Here is a 24,696-nt window from a genome sequence, read left to right as displayed (position 1 = left end):
ACTTCGCCAGCATGTATGCACCCAGAAATGTGAACACACACACACATACACACCACAACTCAGCAGACCTATTCACAGGGTGTAATCATACTTAACAGGGGTTAAACAAGCATTTCTCAAATTCAAAACCTCCACAAATACACACAAAATCTCACTTAGCTTTCAAAAAGGTTTTGGAAAATAGCTCGTTGTTTTGTGGGGTTTATATATATAATTTGAAGTACTTATGTGTCACAAAATGGCTTAATTTATATAGTCATTAATTTACCTCATATACTTATTTGTGGTCGACATTTCCTAACACTTCTCAGGACTAGAATTCCAGTTGCTACACTGTATTATGCTCTCCTGAACTTTCTCCTCCTAGTTAAGGTTCTGTGTAACTTGACCAAACACCAGGTCTTGTTTCCCTTTCTTTCAGGTCTTTCTTTCTGCTTTTTTTAAAAAAATGTATTTTCTTCTTATTTATTTTTGAGACAGGATCTTACTTGAATTCTTCATCCTCCCCCTTTGGTCTCCAGAATGCTGGAATACAATGTTCATGGGGAAAAAGAAACTAAGCTAATTTTTGCTTGCCTTACGTATTTATTGTCTATTATTATATCACTATATAATCAGGACAGCAGACACAAGCCTGGAAAAGCAAATGACCCGTTATCCTGTGGCTCTGAGGAAAGCCTTAAAGGCTTTAGTGTAAGTATCTGCTAGTTCAAGCATATTCCTAGGTTGTGACATTGAATTCTACTATCCAGGCCAGGCACAAAGGTGGCCAGTCACAACCACAATGGAAAACATTGCCACTGGAAGAGTGGGATGTGGGTAGGGGAAGGGGCGGACAAAAGTGATGGTTTTGCCCAGATGCCTGTTTGGTTCAAAGACCGTGAGTTCCAGCCTAGTGCTAGATATAGTTCTCCTAAGGCGAAAGCAGCAGGGACTGTGCCATGCTAACTGGAAACTTGGCTGCCACAGATTCAGCGGACCTTCCAAAACACACACTACCCCTCATGGTTCCGGAGAAAACCATGCTTTGCCCTCAAACTGTAAGCAATCTCTTTCTCCTTTTTGGTAAATCAAGCAGGTTCACCCCTTCTAAGCCCAACTTTTCCTCTCCCACTTAATTTAGGACCATTTCTACCCGCAGAGGTTCGACAGGCGCATACTCTTTGTGGTATCGGGTCATTAAAGTTATTCAACCAGGCATCTACCACTTAAGGAGAGCTCTAACTGGGAGTTTTCTTTCTTGGCCTGAGTTCAGAAGCAGGGCCAAGATACTGGCTAGTGAGAGATGTGGGTTGTCCCAGAACGCTAGACCTAGGTAGGAAGTGGAGTCTAAACTCCTATCACTTCGAGGTAGGAATCAGTAATGCCCTGGTGCCGGCATCAGAATCCAGGATCCAGGATGCCTTGTGCACAGCCGGCAGCTCTGTTCCCAAAGCCGGTCTAGCATTCGTTCGCATGCAACGAATCCTAGAGCAGAGCAAGAAACTCTGGAGAGTCACTGAGAGTCAGACTCAGGCAGAAAGGAACTGCTTTTGTTCCCGGCAAGGAGCAGCTGCTTGGAGCTCCGACGGGGAGTGGGGGGGGGGGGGGGGGGGGACGAAAGAAAAAAAAAAAAAAGAAAAGAAAAAATGTTGAGGGCTGAATTTGTAGTCTGACCTTCCCTGCTGATGTCTGATCAAGCATCCTGTGAGGCTGAGTTCCCAGGCTCCTTGGGGTCCGAGGAACCCTGCGATTCTTCAAGCTTCAAGGAGGACAGGAACCTTGAGGCCGGTTTGGTTCATGGTGTGGACCTGCTCTGCTTCCCCTCCACAAATACGCCTTCCCTGAGTCCCAGCCATTGTTATGTTTAAGCTTTTTACAGGCGAAGAGGGGATGAGTCTCTTGCATGCTTCTCAGTTCTCTAGAGGGAGAAAAATGTCACATTAAACATTAACTATTTCTTTTTATTACATTTCCCTCAGAGTTTGCAAGACAATTGCCCTTTCCTTTCTAGAAGGGCCTAATCCTTCCAGCACAAGGATCTGAGCATAGTGTGAGTTTATGCGTTCATGAGTTCCCGACTCCGATTCCCCTGGACCTCCGAGCTGTGATCTCAGTTGTCCCTTGGACCTCATTTGTGTGGCAGGCTGGAAGTGACCTCCATGACACATAAGTACTGAAGTCTGAGACCAGGCCAAGGCAGAGCTGAGTTCTCACCCCGACCTTTTCCATTTTCCAGACTTTTGAGGGTGTATCTTATTTTGCCTGGTAGACCTGTGGGAGAAGAAGCCGGATGCTTTCTCCTCAGACACCAACGCTGGGATAGTCTCCACCACCATTCTGGAAAGCGAGGGTCTAGCTGTTTGCTCTTAGGGCTCTCAACTTTTACTTTCCATCTGAGATGCCCCAACACCCAAGTCCACAAACAAGCCAAGTCTCTCTGGTCTTGGGGTTCTGGGCCAGTGCTCCCAATTCATGGGTAATAGGAGAGGCCATATCTTGCTTCATGTGGATGGGTTTTAATCTCCTGGTTCACAAAGATCCTAGACATCAACCCTTTTGAATGTGAAACAAAATCATGATGAAAGCAACTTGGACTCTTTGGAGGTGTGTGGTCTGAGAGCTAGGCTCAGCTTCTTTCTCGCTACAGCATTCCTCACACTACCGACAATGGCCGCCTGGTCCAGCGAGCCTTGGGCATACCATTGAGCCTGCGCCTGCGCCTGTGCGTGCAGCAGGTCAGGAATGCGGAGAAGTCAGGATGCTCATATTCAGTCTGGAAAACCACCTCTGTGGCCGCAGCTAGGCTTTGAGGAGTTATAAGCAGGCCCCTAGGATTCACACTTTGCTCTCCTCTTCGCTAACCAGGTTCTACTAGTTCACAAGGGTCATAGACTTGACTCTGTGTCGCCAGGCAGGGAGACCCTGGCACATGTGCACCGTAATGCAGGTCCAACCGCGGTGTTCGTGCTGTGTGGTTCCTTCCCAGCTTTGGAAAATGTCCGTTTCCAAGACTGAAAGAAGCATTTGGTGACATTCACCTGGCTGACATAGTAGCGCATAAAGTTTACTTTCTAATTTGCCTTCTCCTTTGCCCTCCCCTCCCCCCCACTCATCATTCTCTGGCACAGAAACCGATTACAAGAAGAAAAGGCAACAGAATCTATCGGAGCAACACAGGAAATTTAACAGTCACAAGACTGCCCCCAAGTGATTGTTTTCAGAATGGCAAAGCCGGCTACTACAGGTTTATCTTTTGTAGCTAATAGCATCTTAGCTGGACAGTCATTGAAGCCACACGTTTTCATTAGTTGCACAAGGAAGGAGGAACGGCTCCAAGAAACCCGCTGTTTGAAGATAATTCGTCCAGTTTGTCTTTCAGCCTTACTACCGTTAGCCTTTTAAACTGCACATTCAACATCAAACTCCTCCCCAAGAGGCAGTGTTCCTCCACCCATCTCGCCTTCACCTTCTTTCTAGTTTCCTCTTTTCGAAACAATAGCGCGGGCTGCTGGAGTCGGTCTGATGATATAACCCTTAAGGTATTCACAAGCAGACCCGGGGCCAAGTTATCAAAGGCCCGAGCTTTTTCGTCTGCTTTTTTTTTTTTTTTTTTTTTAAAGCTGTTTACTATTCAGGAAATTTGGTAATTATTTTTTTCTCTCTCCAAGTAGTGGCATTGCCCTCTTCCTTTTGATATTAGATCCTCCACGGGCCCCTAGCTTCATGCAGTAGAAAAAGGAGAAAGATGAAGGGACCGGGTTCATTTTCCTTTACGTCATTATGTCTGCTAAGGACCAGCTGAGGGGTTCTGAGGCACAGGAAGCCTGGAGCTGGGAGAGTCCTCTGGCTCCCAGGGCTGGAGAGTTGTTACAGAGTGGAGGTCTCACTACAAGCTCGAAGATTTTGTATTCCCACCCCCACCCCCGAAGGGTACCTTCACTACTTCTATAATAGGACTGAAAAGAAGGGGGAGGGAAGTTAACGGACAGTTTTAAAAATTTGTTTGTTTAGGATGCTCCACACAGAGACATAAGAGGGATTTTCCCCCCAAGAGAGCGAGAGATGTGAAGGTTTCTGATTAGTCTTAATATCCATCGTGTTATTGTGGTTTCCCTATGACAGATACAGTGTCCTACATGTCACAGAGGACACTCATTAAATATTTGCTTGAGGAATTTGGGAAAAGAACAAAGCAAAGGAGCTCCCAAAGAATTGGATACCTAAATTAATTCAGTTTTTAAAAGTTCTTTATATATGCACTTTTAGCACACACACACACATTTTAACACACAGGCGTGCGCGCACGAGCGCGCGCGCGCACACACACACACACACACACACACACACACACACACATACACAGTTTCTCTGTGTAGCCTTGGCTGACTGGCCTGGAACTCAGAGGGATCCTCCGGCCTCTGTCTCCTGAGTGCTGGAATTAAAGGCATGCTCTGCCGCCATCACCTGATTCATTTCTTGGACTATTTTTGTTGTTGTTTATTTGTTTTTCAAGAGAGGCTTCTTTTTGTAGCCCTAGCTGTCCTGGAATTGGCTTTGTAGACCAGGCTGGCCTCGAAATCACAGAGATCCATCTGCCTCTGCCTTCCCAGTGCTGGGATTCAAGACATGTGCCAGCACTGCTTGGCATAGTGTGTTCTTCAAAGCAAGATTAAGTATGCTAGATAGTGGGAAACTGATTTCCTTTAATGAGGTAAAGTTTTTGTCTTTCCCACTAAACTGTAATATAGAGACCAGAGACTCAATGGTCATACTCTTGTTATAAATAACATCTTACATGTTATTGGACAATTGGTCATGTTGAAAAATCATAAAGATAAGACTCAGCTTAACATGGGACATATTTTTGAGTGGTAGTGGTCCACACCTTTAATCTCAGCACTCAGGAGGCAAAGGCAGGCAGATCTCTGAGTTCAAGACCAACCTGGTTTACAGAGTAAGCATGTAGATAGTCAGGGCTACACAGAGAAACTCTGTCTCGGGGTAGAAGGAAGGAGGGAGCATATTGTGAAATTTAACATGCAGGCATCCTCTTAGGAAGTCAGCTACCCTGGGAGATGGGTGATAGTGGTCCAGCGCTAAGGAAGTTTCAGTTAAGACTCCTTCAATTTAATTACAGCTTTTCCTACCCAAATTCTCTTCAGAGCCACCACTATTACACTCTTCTCTCGCAGTGCCACATTAGGGTATATAACTAGAGAGGAGGTGGGCTGAGGCAAGGGTGACTTCCCATCCCTGCAATGGCCTGGCTCCTTCTCTTCAGGCGTGATTTCCCTTCTGCGCTCTCCTTCCTGCTTTGAGTCAAGTACGCCCCTCTCTTTTAAGGCCTTCACATTTGCTGTTCCTCTGGCTGGCTGGGTTTTCTCCCAAATGTCACACGGCACTACTCGCAGCGTTTAGTCTTCCGCATACCTTTTAAAATAGTATTTGCAAGACTATATCATTTTTCCTTTTAAAAAATCAAAATAGATTCCCCCCCCCATGTAATACAGTTTGATTATGGGTTTCCCTCCACCTTCTCCCAGATCCTCCCCCAACTATCCACTCAGTGAAGTCCACATTGTTTCTTTCTCATTAGAAAACAAACAGGCATCTAAGAAAGAAAACACAGAAAAGAGCCAAAGAAAAGGTACAAGAAGCATACATTTGCACTCACGGCACAGAAATCGTATAAAACACAGAAGTGTCCATTGAGCGAGCTCCTCGGTTAGGGATCGGGGCTGAGTTCACGCCCTCTCTCTGTGCTAGGACCCCATCTTGCTAGGACCCGAGCAGGCTTCTGCGCACTCCGCTTCACCCCTGTGGGTTGTATGGATAACAGTCATGTTGTGTCTAAAAGGCCTTGTGTGCTCCGTGTCTTCCGTTCCCTCGGCTCTCACACTTTTCCTGCCTCCTGTTCTGCAGATGCCCTGCGCCCCAGGGAGGGATTTGATGGAGCATTCCATTTAAGACCGAGTATTCCAGAGTCGCTCACTCTCTGCACTGTGTCCAGCTGGGGGCCCTTGTACGTGTTCCAGTCTACAGCAGGAGGATGCTGATGATGGCCCAGCAAGACACGGACCTATGGCCCTAGGAGAACACAGTTCGAGTCACTTTATTTGCAGCTTTGTTTTATTTTTTAAAAGCATGCTCTGTTAGTTTGCCACGGCTGCCGTAACAAGGCACTATAGGCCAGGTGATTTGGCTGACATTGTCTTATGGTTGTGGATTCTAGAAGTTTCAGGTAACGGTATGGGCAGGTCTGGATTTTTCTAAGGACGCCTTCTACCTGTGTTCTCATGTTCCCCCTTTCCCAAGAGCACATTCCTGGTGACTCTCTGGGCATCTTATTTAAAAAAAACAAAACTCTTTTTATGAAGAAAGATACCGGTTAGGTTTAGTTGTAGTGCTAACAGACTCAGTTTTTAGGCTTTAAAATATATATAATTTTATGTGTGTGAGTAGTTTGCTTGCATTTATGTCTGTACACCAGGTGTGTGCCTGGTGCCCTTGAAGGCCAAAAGGGTGTATTGGATTTTCTGGAACTGGAGTCATAAATGGAGTTGTTAGCTGCCATGTGGGTTCTGGGAATCAAATCCAGGTCCTGCAGTAGAGCAAACAGTGCTTTTCATTGCTGACACGTCTCTCCAGCCCTAACACAGCGGACTCATTTTAAATGTAATTATCTCTTCAGAGTGTCAGTGTCCTCCAGATCGCCTCAGGAAAAGGAAGGCTTTCCTCTCCCTTTGTTCATTGCTGTACAGCCAGCACCTAGTATAGTGGCCCGCACACACGGCAGTGGTCAGCACACACGACAGTGACCCGCACACACGGCAGGCACTGAATAAACATGTAAAATGATGTAATGCATTTGTACACTTGTCTGCCCCCTTAAACCATTGGAGTGGACAACCTGTAACCTCTCTCCAGTCAGGGTTACTTTCAGTCAATAAGCCTCACTTTGGCTTCTATTCTATGTGCACTAGTGTGCCTCACACTAGAATAATTTAACAAACAAAAGCAACAGTAAAAAGAAACTGACAGGTTTTGTTTCATTTTTTTTTTTTTTTTTTTTTTTTTTTTTTGCAATGATTTATGCCGAAACATTCTTACACGTAAGTACTTATAAAAGGGTACAAAGAATAGTGTAGTGCAAACTTTAGCTGCAAGAAAAAGGATAAGTGGCAACATTGTAATTAGGGAATGATTATAGAAGGGGACGGGATTCTGATGTATTGTTTAAATGTTACAAGCAAATGACAGGAGCATATTTGAAAGTTATGAGAAAAAAGGGAGATCTCTGGAGGCCACACAAGGCCTCTTGTGGATGGATTTTGAGGATCAGGAAGGAGTTAATCTGCCTGGTAGTGCCCAGGGACTGTTGGTCCTGGCCAGCAAATGGAAGCAGATCGAGGATGTATTTCTTGTAACATGAGTGCTTGCTGGGGAGGAACAGGAGGGCTTGCTAGAGCCTAAGGAGGAGCCGCTCCAGTCTGCCCACCACATTCAGCTTACTCTCCATAAACATGCAATAAAAACCTCGCTTGCCTCCAGACTGGAATACTTTCTATTCCAAATTATTTGGAATAGAGATTGCAATTAATTATATTTTGAGGGAAGAACTTAGAGGAGGTTCATAAAAAGAAAAAGAAGCAGAGAAAGAGAAAGCAGCACCATCTTACCAGATGGATAGTAGTTTAGGGACACTGAGGAATTTTCAAAACATACAAGTCAGGATGAAGTGATTTAAAGAACTAAATGGCAGACATGTAGAGTGAGGTTGGAGCTTCTAATCGTGGATGGTGGAATCCAACATATGTGTGGTTCAGAAGGACACTGGGTAATGTTATCTGTCACCTCACCATTATCACAGTGAGAGTCACAGAATGCCCTCACGCTTGGCTAGTTTTTGATGCAGGAAACACTCCTTCTGCCCAGAGCCAGCTCTCCAGCTACTCTTCACTGAACATTCCTCCTACATGTTACTCTATTCACAGTGTAAAGATCCTGGGCAGCAGAAAGACAATAATTTTGCTTTGTATAGTAATAGCAGTATTTTATTGACTGATGAATTTGTTGGCTTTTCTGTTGCTGTAAGAAAACATCTGATATAATCAATGAATAAAGAGAGATGGCTGATTTTTGGCTCACAGCTTTGCAAATTTCAGCCTGTGGTCAGTTGAACCCATTCGGGTTAGGTCTATGGCCAGTCCATCATGGTAGAAATATGGAGAAAAACTGTTCGTCCCATGGCTGGGACACAAAAGCAGAGAAAGAAGGGACTGGGGTTACAGTGTCCCCTTCAAGAACACACTCCCTGATCTCCATTCAAGTTCTACCTTTCATATATTTATTTCAACAGTGATATGGGCTGAAACCAACCTAAACTTTTCAGGGTATAGATATCTAAACAAAAGCAGAATTATAGAATGCCTTCAATTATCTAGTTGTGTTCTGTTAATAAGAATAATGACACACTAAGTTTATTCTAAAATAGTGTGAATGCATCTACTATGTAAATCCTCCATCTTATCTAAAATTTGAAGGGGTTTTTACATGAAATATGCTAAGCACAGGAGTCTTTCTCTACCTTACCTAGCCTGCTTACTTTACCTCACCTGTCCTGTATCGATGTAGTCTGCTCTAGAGTTCTGAACACTGAATGTTACAGACCTTTCCCTCAGTGGTGTTCATGCCAGTCACTTTCAGAAATCATGTGAGCATTCCTAACTTGTGCTTAATACAGTTTTATGACTTTCTCACTCATAAATTTAATCCACGCTCAACTGTTTTTATTTCTAGACCGTATAACCCTTTACAGGCTAATAAGTACTGTAATTTTATTACCCACTGTGTAAATAACTACCTCTTCTCATTTGTCTCTCTTGGCTTCAGGAACTCTTCATTAATTTCAGCATTGGGGATCCAGGGTCTGTTCACTTTATCTACAACTGCAACTAATTATTTCCCCTTTTATGATCTGCATACACTCAAATGACCTTAGGTTTTAAGATTTCTGTAATCACTTCTACAAACAAAAACAATTCAATATTTTTTTCCCTGAGTGAATCTGATTATTTAAAAAACAAAAGACAGGAAATGACAGAGATCCGAGATAACAAGTGTTTTGATGACTGATTAACTCTCAGCACTGCAAACATGTTGAAGACAAAGACTGGTTTTTATTAATTTTTTTATGGCTGCATTCCTAGCACAGTGGCTCTTAATGTCTATACATTCATTTCACCTTTCTTGTAGCTAATCACCATTTCTAGTTTCTCATTCAGTAGCTATGAGATACAGACTGGATTTACCTATCTAACAAGTGCCCAGGAGACCATAGTACATCTGGTCTGGGTTTCATAGTTGCTAGACCTCTGCCTTAGCACACAGAGGGTAACCTGCACCAAGGTTAAATAAAGCAAGCTGTAGAGGAGCTCTTAAGCAAGAAACTAGTACAGTTAGTGCTTAGTATACTGTAACTCAGAGAGCCCAAGAGTGGCTTAAATGGGACAAAGGTTACTAATCATATAGTAGGGTAAGTGGTGGGTAAGCCAGGCAGATAGGCAGCAGGGCTTGCTAAGTCTAGGTGCCCAGGCTCCACTCCATCTTTGCCTTCAGAGTGAGTCAAATGCGCTGCTCCTGGAAGGGAGGAAAAGAAGAGCAGTTTCTTTTAAAAAAGATAACACTTGGAAGGTTGCACACCACTTCTAATTCTCTTGGCTATTGCCTAGAACAAACTCATTGTGCTGGATAGTTTTATGTCAACTTGACCCAAGCTAAAGTCATTTGGAGGAGGAGAGAACTTCAATTAAGAAGATGCCTCCTGAAGAACTTGTGGGAGTGGCCTACCAATGACTGCTCTAATTAGAGGCCCACACCACAAAAGGGAGCCTAAGCCTGCCATTGATTGGATGGTCTGGAACCAGAACCTGGATAGACCAGAATCCTAGGATAGAAAAATAATCAATAAAATGATTCCTAAAGATACTCTGCTACACTCACAGATCAGTGCCTAGCCCAATCTTCATCAGAGGGGCTTTCCCAGACAGCTGACAGACAGAACGATACATAGATAGATCCTAAATTGGAGATCTCTGTTGGGTCCTTCCCCTTGGAGCCTGGGGTAACTTGCAGAAGAGGAGGGGGAAAATCGTTAGAGCCAGAGGGGTCGAGGACAGCAGGAGAACATGGTGCACAGATTCATCTAAGCAGAACTCATAGGGGCTCACAGAGACCGAAGCAGCAAGCAGAGCCTGCAAGGGTCTGTGCCACGTCTTCTGTCTATGGTATAGTTGTGTACCTTGGTATTCTTATGGGACTCCTAAGAGAGAGGGTGGGGATGCTTCTGACTTCCCTGCTCTTAGGACCCTTTCCCTCAGAACGGATTGCCTTGTCCAGCCCTGATACGAGTATTTGTGCCTAGTCTCCCTGAAACCTGCTATTCTGGGTTCGGTTGATGTCCCTAGGAGAACTGCTCTTTTCTGAAGGAAAATGGAGGAGGAGTGGATCTGGAGGAAAGAACAGGAACTGGGAGAAGAGGAGGGAGAGGAAACTGCAGTTGGGATGTATCAAACTAGATATTAATTTTTTTAATGTCTCTATGAGACTGGGCTGTGGGCAAGCCTGTATTTTCCTAATTAGTGATTGATGCCGTCCTTTGTGGGTGGTGCCATCCCTGGGCTGGAAGTTCTGGGTCCTATAAGCAGGCTGAGCAAGCCATTAAGCAGCAAAAGCTCTCTTCTTCCACGTCTTTGTATAGGCTTCCAGCATAAGGCATGGGCTGGATTAGAGATGGGTTTTTCTACCTCAAAGGATTTGGATTAAAGACTTGTCTTCCCACCTCAAAGATCTGGGTGGGAAATAGATCTTCCCACTTCAAATTAGGTGCAAATTCCTCACAGGTGTGCCCCTCTATTTTTGGGTTTTAGTTAATTCCAGATGTAGTCAAGTTGAGAACCAAGAAGAGCCAACCTACTTACCTTACTGCACATTGGAAAATGTAGGGCCTACCTGGGGCTAAGAGACCTGCTGAAATTCAGTGATGGTTTTATTACTAACAAGGAAGAAGGAGAAGTAAATGCTGGAATAAAGCAGTTATTCGAAATCTATGACAAACCTATAAATAAAGCAGTGAGACCCTGAGCAGCAAACTCAATAATGTGTGTGTGTGTGTGTGTGTGTGTGTGTGTGTGTGTGTGTGTGTACATATGTATTACTTTCTAAAAGGAGGCAAAGGGGGCTGGAGAGAAGGCTCAGGGGTTAAGAGCACCGACTGCTCTTCCAGAGTTCCTGAGTTCAATTCCCAGCAGACACATGGTAGCTCACAACCCTCTGTAATGAAATCTGATGCCCTCTTCTGGTGTGTCTGATGACAGCTACAGTGTACTCATATAAATAAAACAAATAAATCTTTAAAAACAAGGAGACAGGGAATGAAATCATGCTTAATGTTGAGGTTGTTCAACCTCAGTGTTTCCAGCATATCACAGCCAGTCTGAGAGTTCTTTCCTCAATAGAGCGATGTGGAACACCAGATGGTCGGATGAATATCCAACTGTAGACTATGCCAGACATGGTGTGAAAATTAGGATAGTGTTACTCTAGACTGGTGGGAGGACACAGGAATTTAGATATACCATGGCTACACAGAGGCCATTTTGACCTCAGTGGTGCCAGGTATCAAGAAAGACAGTGAAAGAGAGTAATAAGCCTACAAAAATCTCAGGAAAGACCTTCCCTTCCTGACAGGTGGCAATGTGTGGGATATAAAGTCCTCAGCAGAAGGGTCGCTTGGCCTTGGGGATATGTTCGTTTGGTTTGTAGGTTAAAGAAAGCAGTGGGCAGCCAACAGAATGGGAAAAGATTTTTACCAATTCCACATCAGATAGAGGCCTAATATCTAAGGTATACAAAGAACTCAAAAAGCTAGACACCAGAGAATCAAATAACCCTATTAAAAAATGGGGTACAGAGCTAAACAAAACGTTCTCAGTTGAGGAATATCGAATGGCTGAGAAATATCTCAGGAAGTGCTCGACATCTTTAGCCATCAGGGAAATGCAAATCAAAACAACCCTGAGATTCCACCTCACACCAGTCAGATTGGCCAAGATCCAAAACTCAGACGACAACAGATGCTGGCGAGGTTGCGGAGAAAGAGGAACACTTCTCCACTGTTGGTGGGGTTGCAAACTAATACAACCATTCTGGAAATCAGTCTGGTGATACCTCAGAAAATTGGACATAATACTACCTGAAGACCCAGCTATTCCACTTCTGGGCATATACCCCAGAGACACCTTAGTACACAACAAAGATATATGCACCACAATGTTCATAGCAGCTCTATTTATAATAGCCAGAAGCTGGAAAGAACCCAGATGTCCTTCAGAAGATGAATGGATACAAAAATTGTGGTACATTTACACGATGGAATACTACTCAGCCACCAGAAACAATGACTTAACCAAATTCTTAAGAAAATGGCTGCATCTAGAGAATATCATCCTGAGTGAGATAACCCAGTCACAAAAGAACAGACATAATATGCAGTCACTGATAATGGGATGCTAACCCCAGAGGCTCGCACTGCCCCAGAAACAACTCACAGACTGTATGAAGTCCAAGAAATAAAGAAAACAAAACAAAACAAAACAAAAAAATCTCTATACAACAAGAAAACTTTGACTATTTCCATGTTACATTTTGTTTTACATGTACATTATGCTCATTGTAACTATTAAGTTTTCAATGCATACTATCAAACCTTTAAAAAAAAATCAAGTACTGACTAAAAAATATATTCATACAGTTTTATGTAAAAATTATTTTAAAATCTAAAAAAAAGTACTGACAAAAATGTATAATTTTATGCAAACAATGCTTAAAATCTGTACATTTATCTTTGTTTTGTTAAATAAAGTTGTTAAAAAAAAAAAGAAAGCAGTCGGCAAGAGAAGCAGTTTTTGAAAATCCAAGGAGGTCTCAGGACAACCCATTTATTTAAACTGACAATGGTCAAGCAGGGCTTTCCTGTGGGACACGCTAGTGTGGTGAGACTGAGCAGTAAGAACAGCACACATTTCTTCATTACGCTACCCATGCACATAAAACAGAACATGGCTTTCTTCCAAGGAAGAACTTACATTTTTTAAATGTTACTCAAAAAGGGGAAATCTCTTATATTGGAGTTCAAAATATAATCATAAATTACATCATCTGCCATTCAGAAATACCTTTTGAAATGATTACTGTAGTTCTGATTTATGTGTGGGTCAGGGTGAGGAGGTTATAGAAAAGAGTATATTCTAGAGTCAACAGTTATATTAGGTATTAAATATTTCCATTTATGTGAAGACCACTGAGTGTGACACCTTGCATGGTTTGAGAATGTTTTCCTTCTGAAACTTTTGGTGGGCTATAAGTTCAGTTGTGAGGTATTGTGACTATAGGAACACTGCTGAACAGATGGCTTAGCCGTTGAGAGTACTCTCTCATAGAGCATCTGGGCTGGATTCTCAGCACCCACGTGATGGCTCACAACCATCTATAACTCCAATTCCATTATATTCCCAGTCCTTACATTCCCTCTCTGTCCCCTCCTGCTCCTCCTGTCTACTGATTTCAGTATCCCTACAGTTAGTTCCTAACACTTTGTGCACACAGCACATCCTTAGCTTTTGTTTCCTGTCAAGTGGCCCGAGTCTGTTGTGAGTTAGCGGGAATGATTGTGCCATGTGGCAGTTCTCGGTCTCTTTAACAGGAGGACTCTGTCCTCATTAGCTATGCGTTATCCCCCTGTGATCATTCTCTTTTCATTCTGTCAACTCGGTGGCTCTTTTGAAATTTTTTTTTGCACGGGAAGAGTCAGTTCCTCCCTGAGATGGATCTAAAAACAGATTGGCTATCATTAGCAATTAGGATTTTTCCAGCACCCGGGGGCACAACACTAGGGAGGCTTCACAGCCAAACATTTTAAGCACGTCTGTGTTAACTCTAAGCAATTCTGTCCTGTTGGCTATGTGGGGATTGCTTCTTTTTCAAGGAGGTAGACTAGGGGTTCAGTGCATTACAAATGTATCCCCAGATATGGGGTTCAACACTGTGATCATGTGGTGATGGGTCTACCTTGTAAGAGCAAATGCAGTACACTTAGTATTTAGCAGAAGACATATAGAGATGCAAGCTAGCAAATGCTGGATAAGCTGCGTGAGCAATTATCATGAGTATCCAGGGGAAAGGTACCACAGATCAGGGATAGCAGAAAGGACATTTTAAAAATGTAGTTGTGTCATTTTATGTGTGTTTTGCATCCATGTATGTATGTGTCCACCGTATGCATGCTTGATAACCACAGGGGTCAGAAGAGGGCATCGGTCTTGGACTTGGGGGTCTTCCCTGGAAAAATTCTGTGCTGAATGTTGGATCTTGAATGTTCACCCCAAATGCATGTGATAAAGGCTTGGTCCCTGCCCACCATGGCACTGCTGAGAGGTAGTAGAAGAAGCACTGAGTTAGGGGACACTAGCATCCCATCCCCTTAACTTCTCTCCTTGCTGACTGACCACCATGAAGTAAGCAGTTTTGTTCTATTTGGGTGCACTGCTCTGAGGTAGGTAGAAAAGCAAACGGACCAACCAATCATGGACTTAATTCTCAAAATTGTATAAAAGTAGAAACAAATGGTTGCTGTTGCATACTTTATATAAGTGATGGATGCTAACACATACTCCCATCTTAAGACATTTAGCACAGTGCCCAACAGACAGCAAGAACCCAATAGTGCTGGGAGTTGTTTTCTTTCTTTCTTTTTTTTTAAAAAATATTTATTTATTATATATAAGTACACTGTAGCTGTCTTCAGACACACCAGAAGAGGGCATCAGATCTTGTTACAGGTGGTTGTGAGCCACCATGTGGTTGTGGGATTTGAACTCAGGACCTCTGGAAGAGCAGTTGGTGCTCTTAACCGCTGAGCCATATCTCCAGCCCGGGAGTTGTTTTCTGATAACCACACTTGTGGTGTGCATCAGGGTTAGTTTTTGTTTTTTTTTGGGGGGGGAGTACCATGGTGGGGAATCACACTTTATTAGAAGTTTCTAACGTGTTTCCTGGCAACTCACTTAAAACTGTTTATCATGGATTAAAAAGATAAAGCTATGAAGACAAACTTACTCATTGTGGAGAGGGTATAGCTGGACAAGGTGGTTTGAAGTGGGGTTTGTCAGGAGGCAGTTATAGAGTGCAGATCTGCCTGACTCTCATCACAGGACCATCTGAAATATTTTTACATTTCCACTCTCTATAAAGATAGTAGGAAATAACACAAACTTCCTTTTGAAGTCAATCATAGTTGCCAGTTGTTTGTGTTTCCAATTCTTTATTTATATAAAAAAAATTCTTTGGCCAGAATGGTGACACAAACCAACAATCTCAGCATTCAGAGGGCAGAGACAGGAGGATCTCTATCAGTTTAAAGCTAACCTGGTCTACACAGTAGACCAGAACAGCAGGGCTATGTAGAGACCCTGACTCAGGAATAAACTAATCGCTAGGCCTGTAAATGATGGGAAGGGATGTAAAAACACACTAGGCTGTATACAGGCTTTTGCTCTTCTGTCTTCTGAGGCCATAGGGTCTAACAGATCACTAGTGAAACGTTTTCTTTTTTAATTTGACTTTTTTGGGGGGTGTGTGCCTGAGGGTGTTTCTAGAAAAGATTGTAAACTGAGTCAGTAAATGAAGACTTACTCTTGTCAGTGTGGGCAGGTACTAACCAATCCATTGAGGGACCATTTAAAAAATGTGGGGAAGGTCAATTTGTTCTTTCCATGAGTTGACCCATCTTGGAACGTCATAGTTTATAATTCTTAGACTCTGGAACTTAACACAGGAGTCCCTGTGCAGTCTCTGGGTTCTGAGCACCTTGAACTGAGCATGCACCACTAATTATTCAGCCTTTAAATCGGGACTGGACTACACTGAGTCTCTAGATTGAAGACAGCAAACTATGTTCCCCCAGTCTTAGTAATAGTGTGACCCAATCCATATGTCAAATTGTTACCATGAAGTTTTTAAATTAAGTATGAGTGGGTATATGCACATGGGTGCAGGTGCATGCTAAAGCCAGAGAAATCTGACCTCTCAGAGCTGACGTTTACAAGCAGTTGTGAGCTGCCCAAGCGGGTGCTGGGAACCAATTTCAAGTCATTGGCAAGAAGTGTATGCCATTGGATACTGAGCCATTCTACAGCCCCCCAGGACACTCTCTTCTGGTTCTTTTCTCCTTCCTTCTTTCTTTTGAAGGATTTATTTATTTATTTATATAGGTGAATACACGTTCGCTGTCTTCAGACACACCAGAAGAGGGCATCGGATCCTATTACAGATGGTTGTGAGCCACCACATGCATGGTTGGTGGCAGTTGACCTCTGGAAGAGCAGTCAGTGCTCTTAACCCCTGAGCCATCTCTCCAGCCCCATATCTTCTGTTTCTATGTGTCCTGTTGGATTTGTTTCCCTAGGGAACTATAATACATTGAGCAAGAATCTTAATTATGCCAAATTTAGATTTTATTCAGTAAGAGTCTTACATAACAGGATGTATTGACTCTGCTCCTTAGAGGTTATTCTTTTCTAATGTTTCTTTCTTTCTCTCTTTCCTTTTCATTTTTTGGAGATCATTTCTAGTTGCCTTTAGTTCTTGCTAGACAGAAGCATTGTCGGGGGTAGAGAGCTCCTGCACTGTCCTCTGACTTCATATATGTTCTGTGGCATGCATGCGAGAACACACACAAATGTAAACAATGATTAAAATAAAAGGAAAGTAAAAAAAAAATCTTTATAAGAAATACACTCAGTGATGCCCTCAGACTACAGACATCTCCTGCTAAAATGCAAAAGATAAAACTTAAGGGCCAGTGAAATGGCTCAGAGGAAAAGTATGCCTGATGCCAAGCCTTATGACCTGAGTTTGATTCCTAAAACCCACACAGTAGAAGGAGAGAAGGGGATCCCATCATCCTCCAACCCTGACAGCCATGCATGATTTTACCCCGACAAACACACACACCAATAAATAAATGAATTAAAAACCCAACCTGCACTCACCAGTGTAAAGTGCATCCTCTTCTGAATCACGGTGGTGTTTTAATCTGGACTCTGGGGTACAGTGTCTCCCAGTTCCAGCTATCTAAATATCGTAAAATCAATCTTCTTTTTAAGAAAAGATTTATTACATATAGATACACTGTAGCTGTCTTCAGACACACTAGAAAAGGGCATCAGAACCCATTACAGATGGTTGTGAACCACCGTGTGGTTGCTGGGAATTGAACTCAGGACCTCTGGAAGAGCAGTCAGTGCTCTTAACTGTTGAGCCATCTCTCCAGCCCTGTAAAATCAATCTTAAAAATCCAAAAGTAAACATTTGTTTATTTTGTGTGTGGGTAGGTATGTGCATTTCATTGTGGTGTGTGTGTGTGTGTGTGTGTGTGTGTGTGTGTGTGTGTAAATCACAGTACAACTCTGAGGAATTGATTTTCTCCTTTTATCATGTGGATCTCAAGGATTGAACTAATAGTCAGACTTGTTTGACAGCAAGGGCCCTTTTCTGCTGAGCCATATTGCAAAACCAATCTTGATATTAGGCTTGGTTCACAAGCCAGGACTGCCAGTTCCGTTTTCAGCTATGAACACGTAAGTGCAGAGCTATACTGTTATTTCAGAGACCGAGGTAGGCTGAGAAGGGAAGCTCCCCTTCACTGGAAATATCTGAGGCTGTATTCTTCATTCCCACTGGAGTCTGGCAGAGACAAGCAGGCATTTTTAGCATGAATCTAGAAATGAGGCCTTGGGACCCATATTTTGAGGTTCTAAAAGGTAAATGTGACCAAAGTCAGCTGGGTTCAGGTTTAAAATAAACAACCATTAGCTGAGTTCACATAAACGAAAATCAGTATTTCAGGCTTTATCTTTTCAGTATGCAAACTGGACACTGGAATGTTTGGAGGTTCAAAACTTTGGTCCTTAGGGATTTGGGAGAGTTCTTAAAAAGCACTGGTCTTAGTAGTGGGGAGCTAGGGCTTCTTACTTAGTGACACTACGAGTTAACTCTATGTTCTGGCCCTCGGCTCCTTTGTGTTCCACAGAGGCCTTGGTGAGACGGAACTGAGATGAACGTGGAACTAGAAGTGCTGATTGAGAAGACAACCAGGAACGCAGGCCCTGCAGAACAGACGGAACTGAATCAACACAATGCTCTCCGACGATGACCTCCTGAATTGCTGAAGTTAAGAACGGACATTTGCTGAAAACAGTCAGTGTATGCCTCTTAGGAAACAAGTACATTACTGCATTTTTATTTAGGGGTGTGTGTGTGTGTGTGTGTGTGTGTGTGTGTGTGTGTGTGTGTGTGTGTATGCGCACACGCTCATACCATGGCAGACACTAGGTCAGAGGACAATCTACCTGTCAGTTTCTCCTTCCACGATGCTGGTCCTAGAGACTGAGCTCAGGCTGTTAAGTTTGGCAGCAGGTGCCTGAGTGTGAGCCACCTCGCTGGCACAAGTTAAGCCATTCAAATACATCAGGACAAACATCATCATAGTGACACAGGAGCTGTGAGAACCAAGCTCTCTTTATGAACTGCAGATCCCCGCTGGACTCAGGGTTATAGCACAGGGCCTGTGTGTACAGCACTCTGAACTACATCTGTCACAGCAAGCACTGCACAGACAAGCACACTTCATGCCTGTTATTGTTCAACTTTGGGGAAATTCTTCAGACCAAAATACGTGCCTCTTTTAACTGGAGTGGAAGGGCGGTGCCTGCCTCAGCTCTCCATTATTGCATCTGCCGATGGGACTGGGACATTGCTCAGCTGTCGGCATTCATCCAATGTCGCCGAGCATCAAACTGAATTAAATATAGACAGGCTAAAATCTGCGGCAGGGAAGCTCCTCGACTGGCTGCCGTTCCTACAGAATCCCCACCAACTTCTTCACCTCCTCTAACACCGGAGAGGCTAGTTCTTTGGCTTTTGCAGATCCAGCAAGTAAAACCTTTCTTAAATGGTCCTTATCCATCTTCAGTTTCTCAATTTCACTCCTGATTGGAGCAAATTTCTCAATCACAGTGTCGGCCACTAGCAGCTTGTAGCGTGCAGTGTCCATGCCTGCGCTGCTGCGCACCACCTCCTCCACGGAGCAGCCCGACACAGCTGCATGGATCGCCACCATGTTGGAGACTCCGGCTCTGCTCTCCGGCTCATAGGTGACCTCTGACGTGAAGTCCGTCACTGCTTTTCGGAATTTCCGTACGATCTCCTCAGGGCTGTCCGTTATTCGGACAGTGGCCAGTTTGTCAGGGTCCGATTTTGACATCTTGGCAGAAGGGTCTCGAAGAGATTTCACTTTCTTCATGGATGCTAGTAAAAACAAGGTAAGCCACCGAGAACGTTACAGTCTACACCTCGAAGACACCAGCCCCACCAGAGATCTTGAAGAATTTGTATAATTTATCAGCTATGGAAGCAGAGACATCAGAAACAGGTCTTGTTAGTGTGACCTCCACAGCAGGTACGGGCAATGACTGTCATGTTGCTTAAGCCATGCACACCTGTGTCCACAGATGCAACCCAGGTCGCAAGCCTTGCAAGGCAAGTGCCTTTATCCTCTGAGCCATCTCTTGGCTCTGTGCACACTTAATTAAAAAAAAATTTGTGTGTGGATATATGTGCTGCTATACATGTGCCACGGCAAGTCTGTGGCCAGAGAAGAACTTTAGGGAACTGGTTTTGAGGCAGGGTATCTCTTGTTCTTCCTGCCACCATGCAGCTGCCCTGTCTCCACATCCCTTGCTGTAGGAATGCTGCAACTTTAACCATCTGTGGCAATCCTTCCACATCTCTACACAGAATTATTAGCTTACAGACACGCCTGTACACACATACAAACAGTGATAGAAACACACACACACAAACGTTCTTGGTGACTGCTTAGTTTGTGGCTATCAGAGATGAAACTGAAGTAGGCTAAACAGCAATAGATGGGACACTGGCATTTTGCTTATTGCTACAAAGGAGGCTGAGTTCAATGCTTGGGATGCTCTAGCAGAGACTGTCAACAGCGGAGGATCATCAGCTCTCTCATTCTGTGTGGACCGTGCTGAGCAGCTCTCGTTCCCATGACACCTGTCTCACTGCGAATGTTGAGGTGCATGAGCTTTGGGATCAGAAGAACTGACAGGGCTCAGTTTTGTCATTAGCTTTGCACATGGCTTGGCCACAACCTTGCTGAGCCTTAGTTTGTGTATAAAGCCATGTGTAATTTGTTCTATCAAATAAAAGGTTATTTTATACATACAATCTATTGGCATATATCTTAGAAATGAAAATTATGATTTTTTTAAAGTTTCTCCAAATTTCAAAGATATATATACACAAATGCACTCTATCTGCATGTATGCCTACATTCGAGAAAAGGGCATCAGATCCCATTACAGATGGTTGTGAGCCACCATGTGGTTGCTGGGATTTGAACTCAGGACCTCTGGAAGAGCAGCCAGTGCTCTTAACGGCAGAGCCATCTCTCCAGTCTTTATAAAAACTTAAAAAAATATTTTCTAGATTCCAATTATCATCTCCTAGTCCCACGACCTAAAACAATAACGAGTCCAGTTATGAATCCTGAAGCCTGTCAGTGAGAGAGGCAAGTTCAGGGCCAGTGAAGTTCCAGGTCTGCAGCCCAGTCTTCAGGGTGTGCCTACTTATCATAATCATCTGGTTGTTACTTACTGAGGATGGACCTGGGCAATGGAAAGAACTCGCCATACTTTTGGTTGAAACTTCGAGCTAGATCCTGAACTAGTTCCATGTGCTGGACTTGATCTTCCCCAACAGGGACGTGTGTGGACCTTTAATAAAACACAGACAAGAAAACTCAGCGAGGCTCCTTGGCTGGAAACGGTATTGTGAGCAGCTGCATTTCCTGTGCCTACTTCACTGTTGGTGTTGAACAAATGTTCGCCAACTACAGAGAGAACACTGAGACCCGACCTTTATCTGTGTGCTGAAGGCATGTTTGTCTACGATGGTTCTGTTTCTCCCAGCTCAAAAGAGTAGAGCCATCAACACCAGCATGACAGGACCTTGCCAGGAGGGGGCCATGGCATCTTCAATAGCACACGCTCTGTGCATAATTGTGTTTAAAAGCCACTCCTCATCCCTCACCAGTCAGCAGATTACTCCAGCCTAGACCAGATGCCTTTACCTCGGAGCTGCGGCTCACACTTGAAAGACACCCCACCCATTCTTCAAATCAGAGGTGGCAGACAGCTCTTCCTCCCAGAGGTTTTTCTCCCTATCAAACGAGACATGGTTCAGGATCTTTCTGCAATATGCTTCTTCCTTTTCAAGTATTTGTAATTGGAGGGCAGTGAGTGTGCTGTGGGGAACTCAAATGAAGATCTCACACTGTGGTTGGGTCGTAAAGACAGTAGAGAGCGAAGAGCAAATAGCAGAGCGTATGAAGGACACACTGACGTCTAAGTTAAGAAAGGCTATGTTCAGGTGCTGTGTGCTTTTGGGATGCACAGATGTGGGATAATTATGGAAACATTGATAAAGGCCCTGGTTTGAATCCCCAGGACTGAAAGATGGACAAAAACATCGTTCGTAATGATAATGAGAGAAATAAAGAAAGTGAAGATATATCTAAACCACCTGCTTGAATTTATTCTATAACTGCTTTTAGAGATGAGAAATGATTTGAGAAAAGGAACAAAGCAGACTTGGATTTTATCTAATTTTTTTTTTTTTTTTTTAAAGAAATGAGGATGTGGAACAAACCACTCAGAATGGAAGAGAATCCATTTATGAGGATGTCACTCCCACATATGCAGTTCAAAACGTGGCCATCCACACTTTGGTACAAAACATACGTGAAAGTGATGGGTAGCCCCCACATATAAAGCATTTTATAGAAATTCTGGGAAGTCTGACAAAAAAAAAAAAAAAAAAAAAGAAAAGTTGAAGGTGTGGTCAAGGCTGTGGACTCAGAAGTGGTTCCTCTTCTGATTGTCTGAGGTCAGCAAGGTGGTGCTCGGAAGCTGCAGAGGGCCCAGGAGGGCAAAGCCCCGAGCAGGCCAGTGGTGGCTCTGTCAGTAGTAAAGGGCGTGGTTCCTCTGTACCCTCTGATCAGGACAGGGCTGCTGGGGCTCCTCTCTGGGGTTCACAAGCATATGCCCTGCTCTTGTCAATTTCTCTTTGACTGGTCTTTGCTACTCTTACGTGGTAATTATAGTGAGACCCATATGCAGAGGTCACCTTGACTCCCCCAGACCAAATTAGCCAATGGAGCAGGTTAAAAAGCAATTACAGTAGCCCATCGGAAATCACAATGGACAGCAACTAACACAGAAAAAACAATTACCATAATCAATACACTTTAAGCACATCAAAATGAATATTTCCACATGTCAAAATGGTTCCAGATTCCCAAAGCCACCCACTAAACAAAAAACACATTTAGTTTTCATAATGACGCTGTGTGTGACTCGCTTTTTTGTCGGATCCTTGACTCTTTTCTTACAAATCTGTGGGGTTTTGATTTTTTCATAAGAGGATTAAAACCATTTTAATTTTTTTCACCTGGTCCCGTTGCTCCACGTGGCGCCTGCATGTGCCTTTGGTTTGTTTGTTTCTGGCCCCTCCTCCTCCTGCCGCTTTCACCTCCTGTAATTTATCTTGGCCTTTGCTTCGCATCCGTGGAGTTCACACTTTACTTTATTCAGCCTGGCTTTGATTCCACTCACTTCTGGGCTTATTCTCTTCAAGTTTCCAACCTCTCTCCCCTTAGTCTGCCTTTCACTTCAAATAATTTAGGGTTGCCCTTTCAAAATTTATATCCGACATAATGATATCCATATTAATACTCCCACTTTTTCTCTCCCTCCCTTTATTCCCTCTCACCCTGGCTGCGCTTTCTCAGACACAACATAAAACAAAGTCTTTCACAATTTTGATTGTTATAACTTCTGTCACATAATAATGCCTCTGATCTTCTTCCTTGGTGACTGAGCATTTTTATTTTTTTATTTTTATTTTTTTTTTTACTTCTTCGATCCTTATTGCCTGAAGTTTCCTTGGGCTCCATCCCACCCCTTTGGCAGCATTAGTGTCCAGATGAATGATCATTGTCTGTGTGGATATTGCTTTTCCTGACTTGCTTGGCTGTGCCTGTGAGTTTTCAGAACTGCTGCCTTTACTTGGCAGGCTGGGAAAGGGGCTTGGGGCTGTCTTTTCTGTCACAAAGGACTGATTCCCCCTTACTGACTGCTTACTGGACATGATTCTCCCTTCTAGTAATGACTTATTAGGTATGGAGTTAAACTGTCTTTTGAGTAGTCCTCTCCTAGGGCTGCCTACCTCATTGCGGGGCGACACCATAATGGATGTGCATGGGATCTCCCTTCTACCCCACATCATGCTCTAGAGGTGCAGCGGCCTCCACCAGCACCAGCAGGCGCCCCTACTGTTCTCCTTAGGCCTTCCTCTGCACTGAACCAGTGTTCACTAGACAGCACCCCTGGCACCAACTCTCTTCAAATACATCTTTCTGCTCTTTGTGGGGTACATATTGGCTTATCTGATGACAGTCCCCGTTCACTCTCCTCTCTTCTAGCTCCCAGTTTCAGGGGCCAGAAGTCTGGAGATTCCATGCCTTAGCCTGCCTTGCCATGGAGTTTGTGTAATATAGCACCATGCCCTATAGATATTCCGGAAGGAACGAGAAGGCATGGCTGCGCAGGCCATGTGGTAGAATGAAGCTGGGGCAGCAGCTTTCAGGATCCTGGAAGACTCAGGACTTTGGGCTCACTGGATGAAGGTTTTCAAACTGCTGTAAAAAAGCATACTTCCTGTGGCAGCGCCTCCACCCTCAGACAACAGGAAGACTCTCCTCGAAGCTGAAACCACCAAACTGAAGTTCCAGGCCATTTAGTCTACTGTCCACATTGCTCCTTTTCTTCCTTTGCACTTTGTACCTTAAATGTCCCCCAGACACCATGTGCTAAAGGCTTGGTCCTAGGCTATGGTGTTACTGGAAGATATGGAACCACTCAGGAGCTGGACCTGCTAGAAATTAGGTCACTGGGGTGTAGACTTTGAAGGGGACTTGGGGACCCCAGCCTACCTCCTCCCTACACCTCTTTTTGTCACTGAAATAAAGCAGCTCTGTCCCACCATGTGTTTCTGCTATGACATCCTGTCTCACGCTAGACCTGAAGCAATGGGTTTAATCCATCATGTGTCGAAACCCTGAAATCTACGTGGAAATAAACCTTCGTCTGTTAACTTGACTCACCTCAGAGATTTTGTCATAGCAAAAGAGGTTTCAAAGGCTCATCTCATTCTCCTATATCATCTCAGACTTTCTTTGTTTACACATATTTACATGTGTGTGTGTGTGTGTGTGTGTGTGTGTGTGTGTGTGTGTGTGTGTGCATACATGCCCCTGTACGCGTGTGGTCAGAAAACAACTTGTGGGAGTTAATGCTCCCCTTTCATGTGGGTTCTGGCGCTGTACTCAGGTTGTCAGGCTTGGAGGCGAGGGACATGCCCTGCTGAGAAACCTCACCAGGCCCATTTCAACTTCTGATTTTCTAGTCCCAGCCTTTCCTCCTATTTGTCTGCTCAAATTCTTGAGAAACATCCGTT

The 24,696-nt window shown here is 43.8% G+C and overlaps 1 protein-coding gene across 1 annotated transcript in view; it reads right to left on the bottom strand.

The window, feature by feature from the left end:
• Positions 1-18,270: 18,270 nt before the first annotated feature.
• The window catches only part of WARS2 (tryptophanyl tRNA synthetase 2, mitochondrial), a gene marked incomplete at its 5' end in the record, with an annotated part of 77,912 nt that continues 71,486 nt past the window's right edge, over positions 18,271-24,696 (bottom strand). Inside the window, 2 exons of the mRNA XM_080916467.1 lie at positions 18,271-19,407; positions 20,776-20,894. Coding sequence (XP_080772593.1) covers positions 18,959-19,407; positions 20,776-20,894 — 568 coding nt within the window. The 3' untranslated portion in view covers positions 18,271-18,958. The remainder of the gene's footprint in view (positions 19,408-20,775; positions 20,895-24,696) is intronic.

This window comes from Micromys minutus (genome assembly GCF_963924665.1).
Source record: "Micromys minutus genome assembly, chromosome: 4".
Classification (NCBI taxonomy): domain Eukaryota; kingdom Metazoa; phylum Chordata; class Mammalia; order Rodentia; family Muridae; genus Micromys; species Micromys minutus.
The sequence above is the reverse complement of the archived record's forward strand: the minus strand, read 5'-3'. Positions and strand labels throughout refer to the sequence as shown.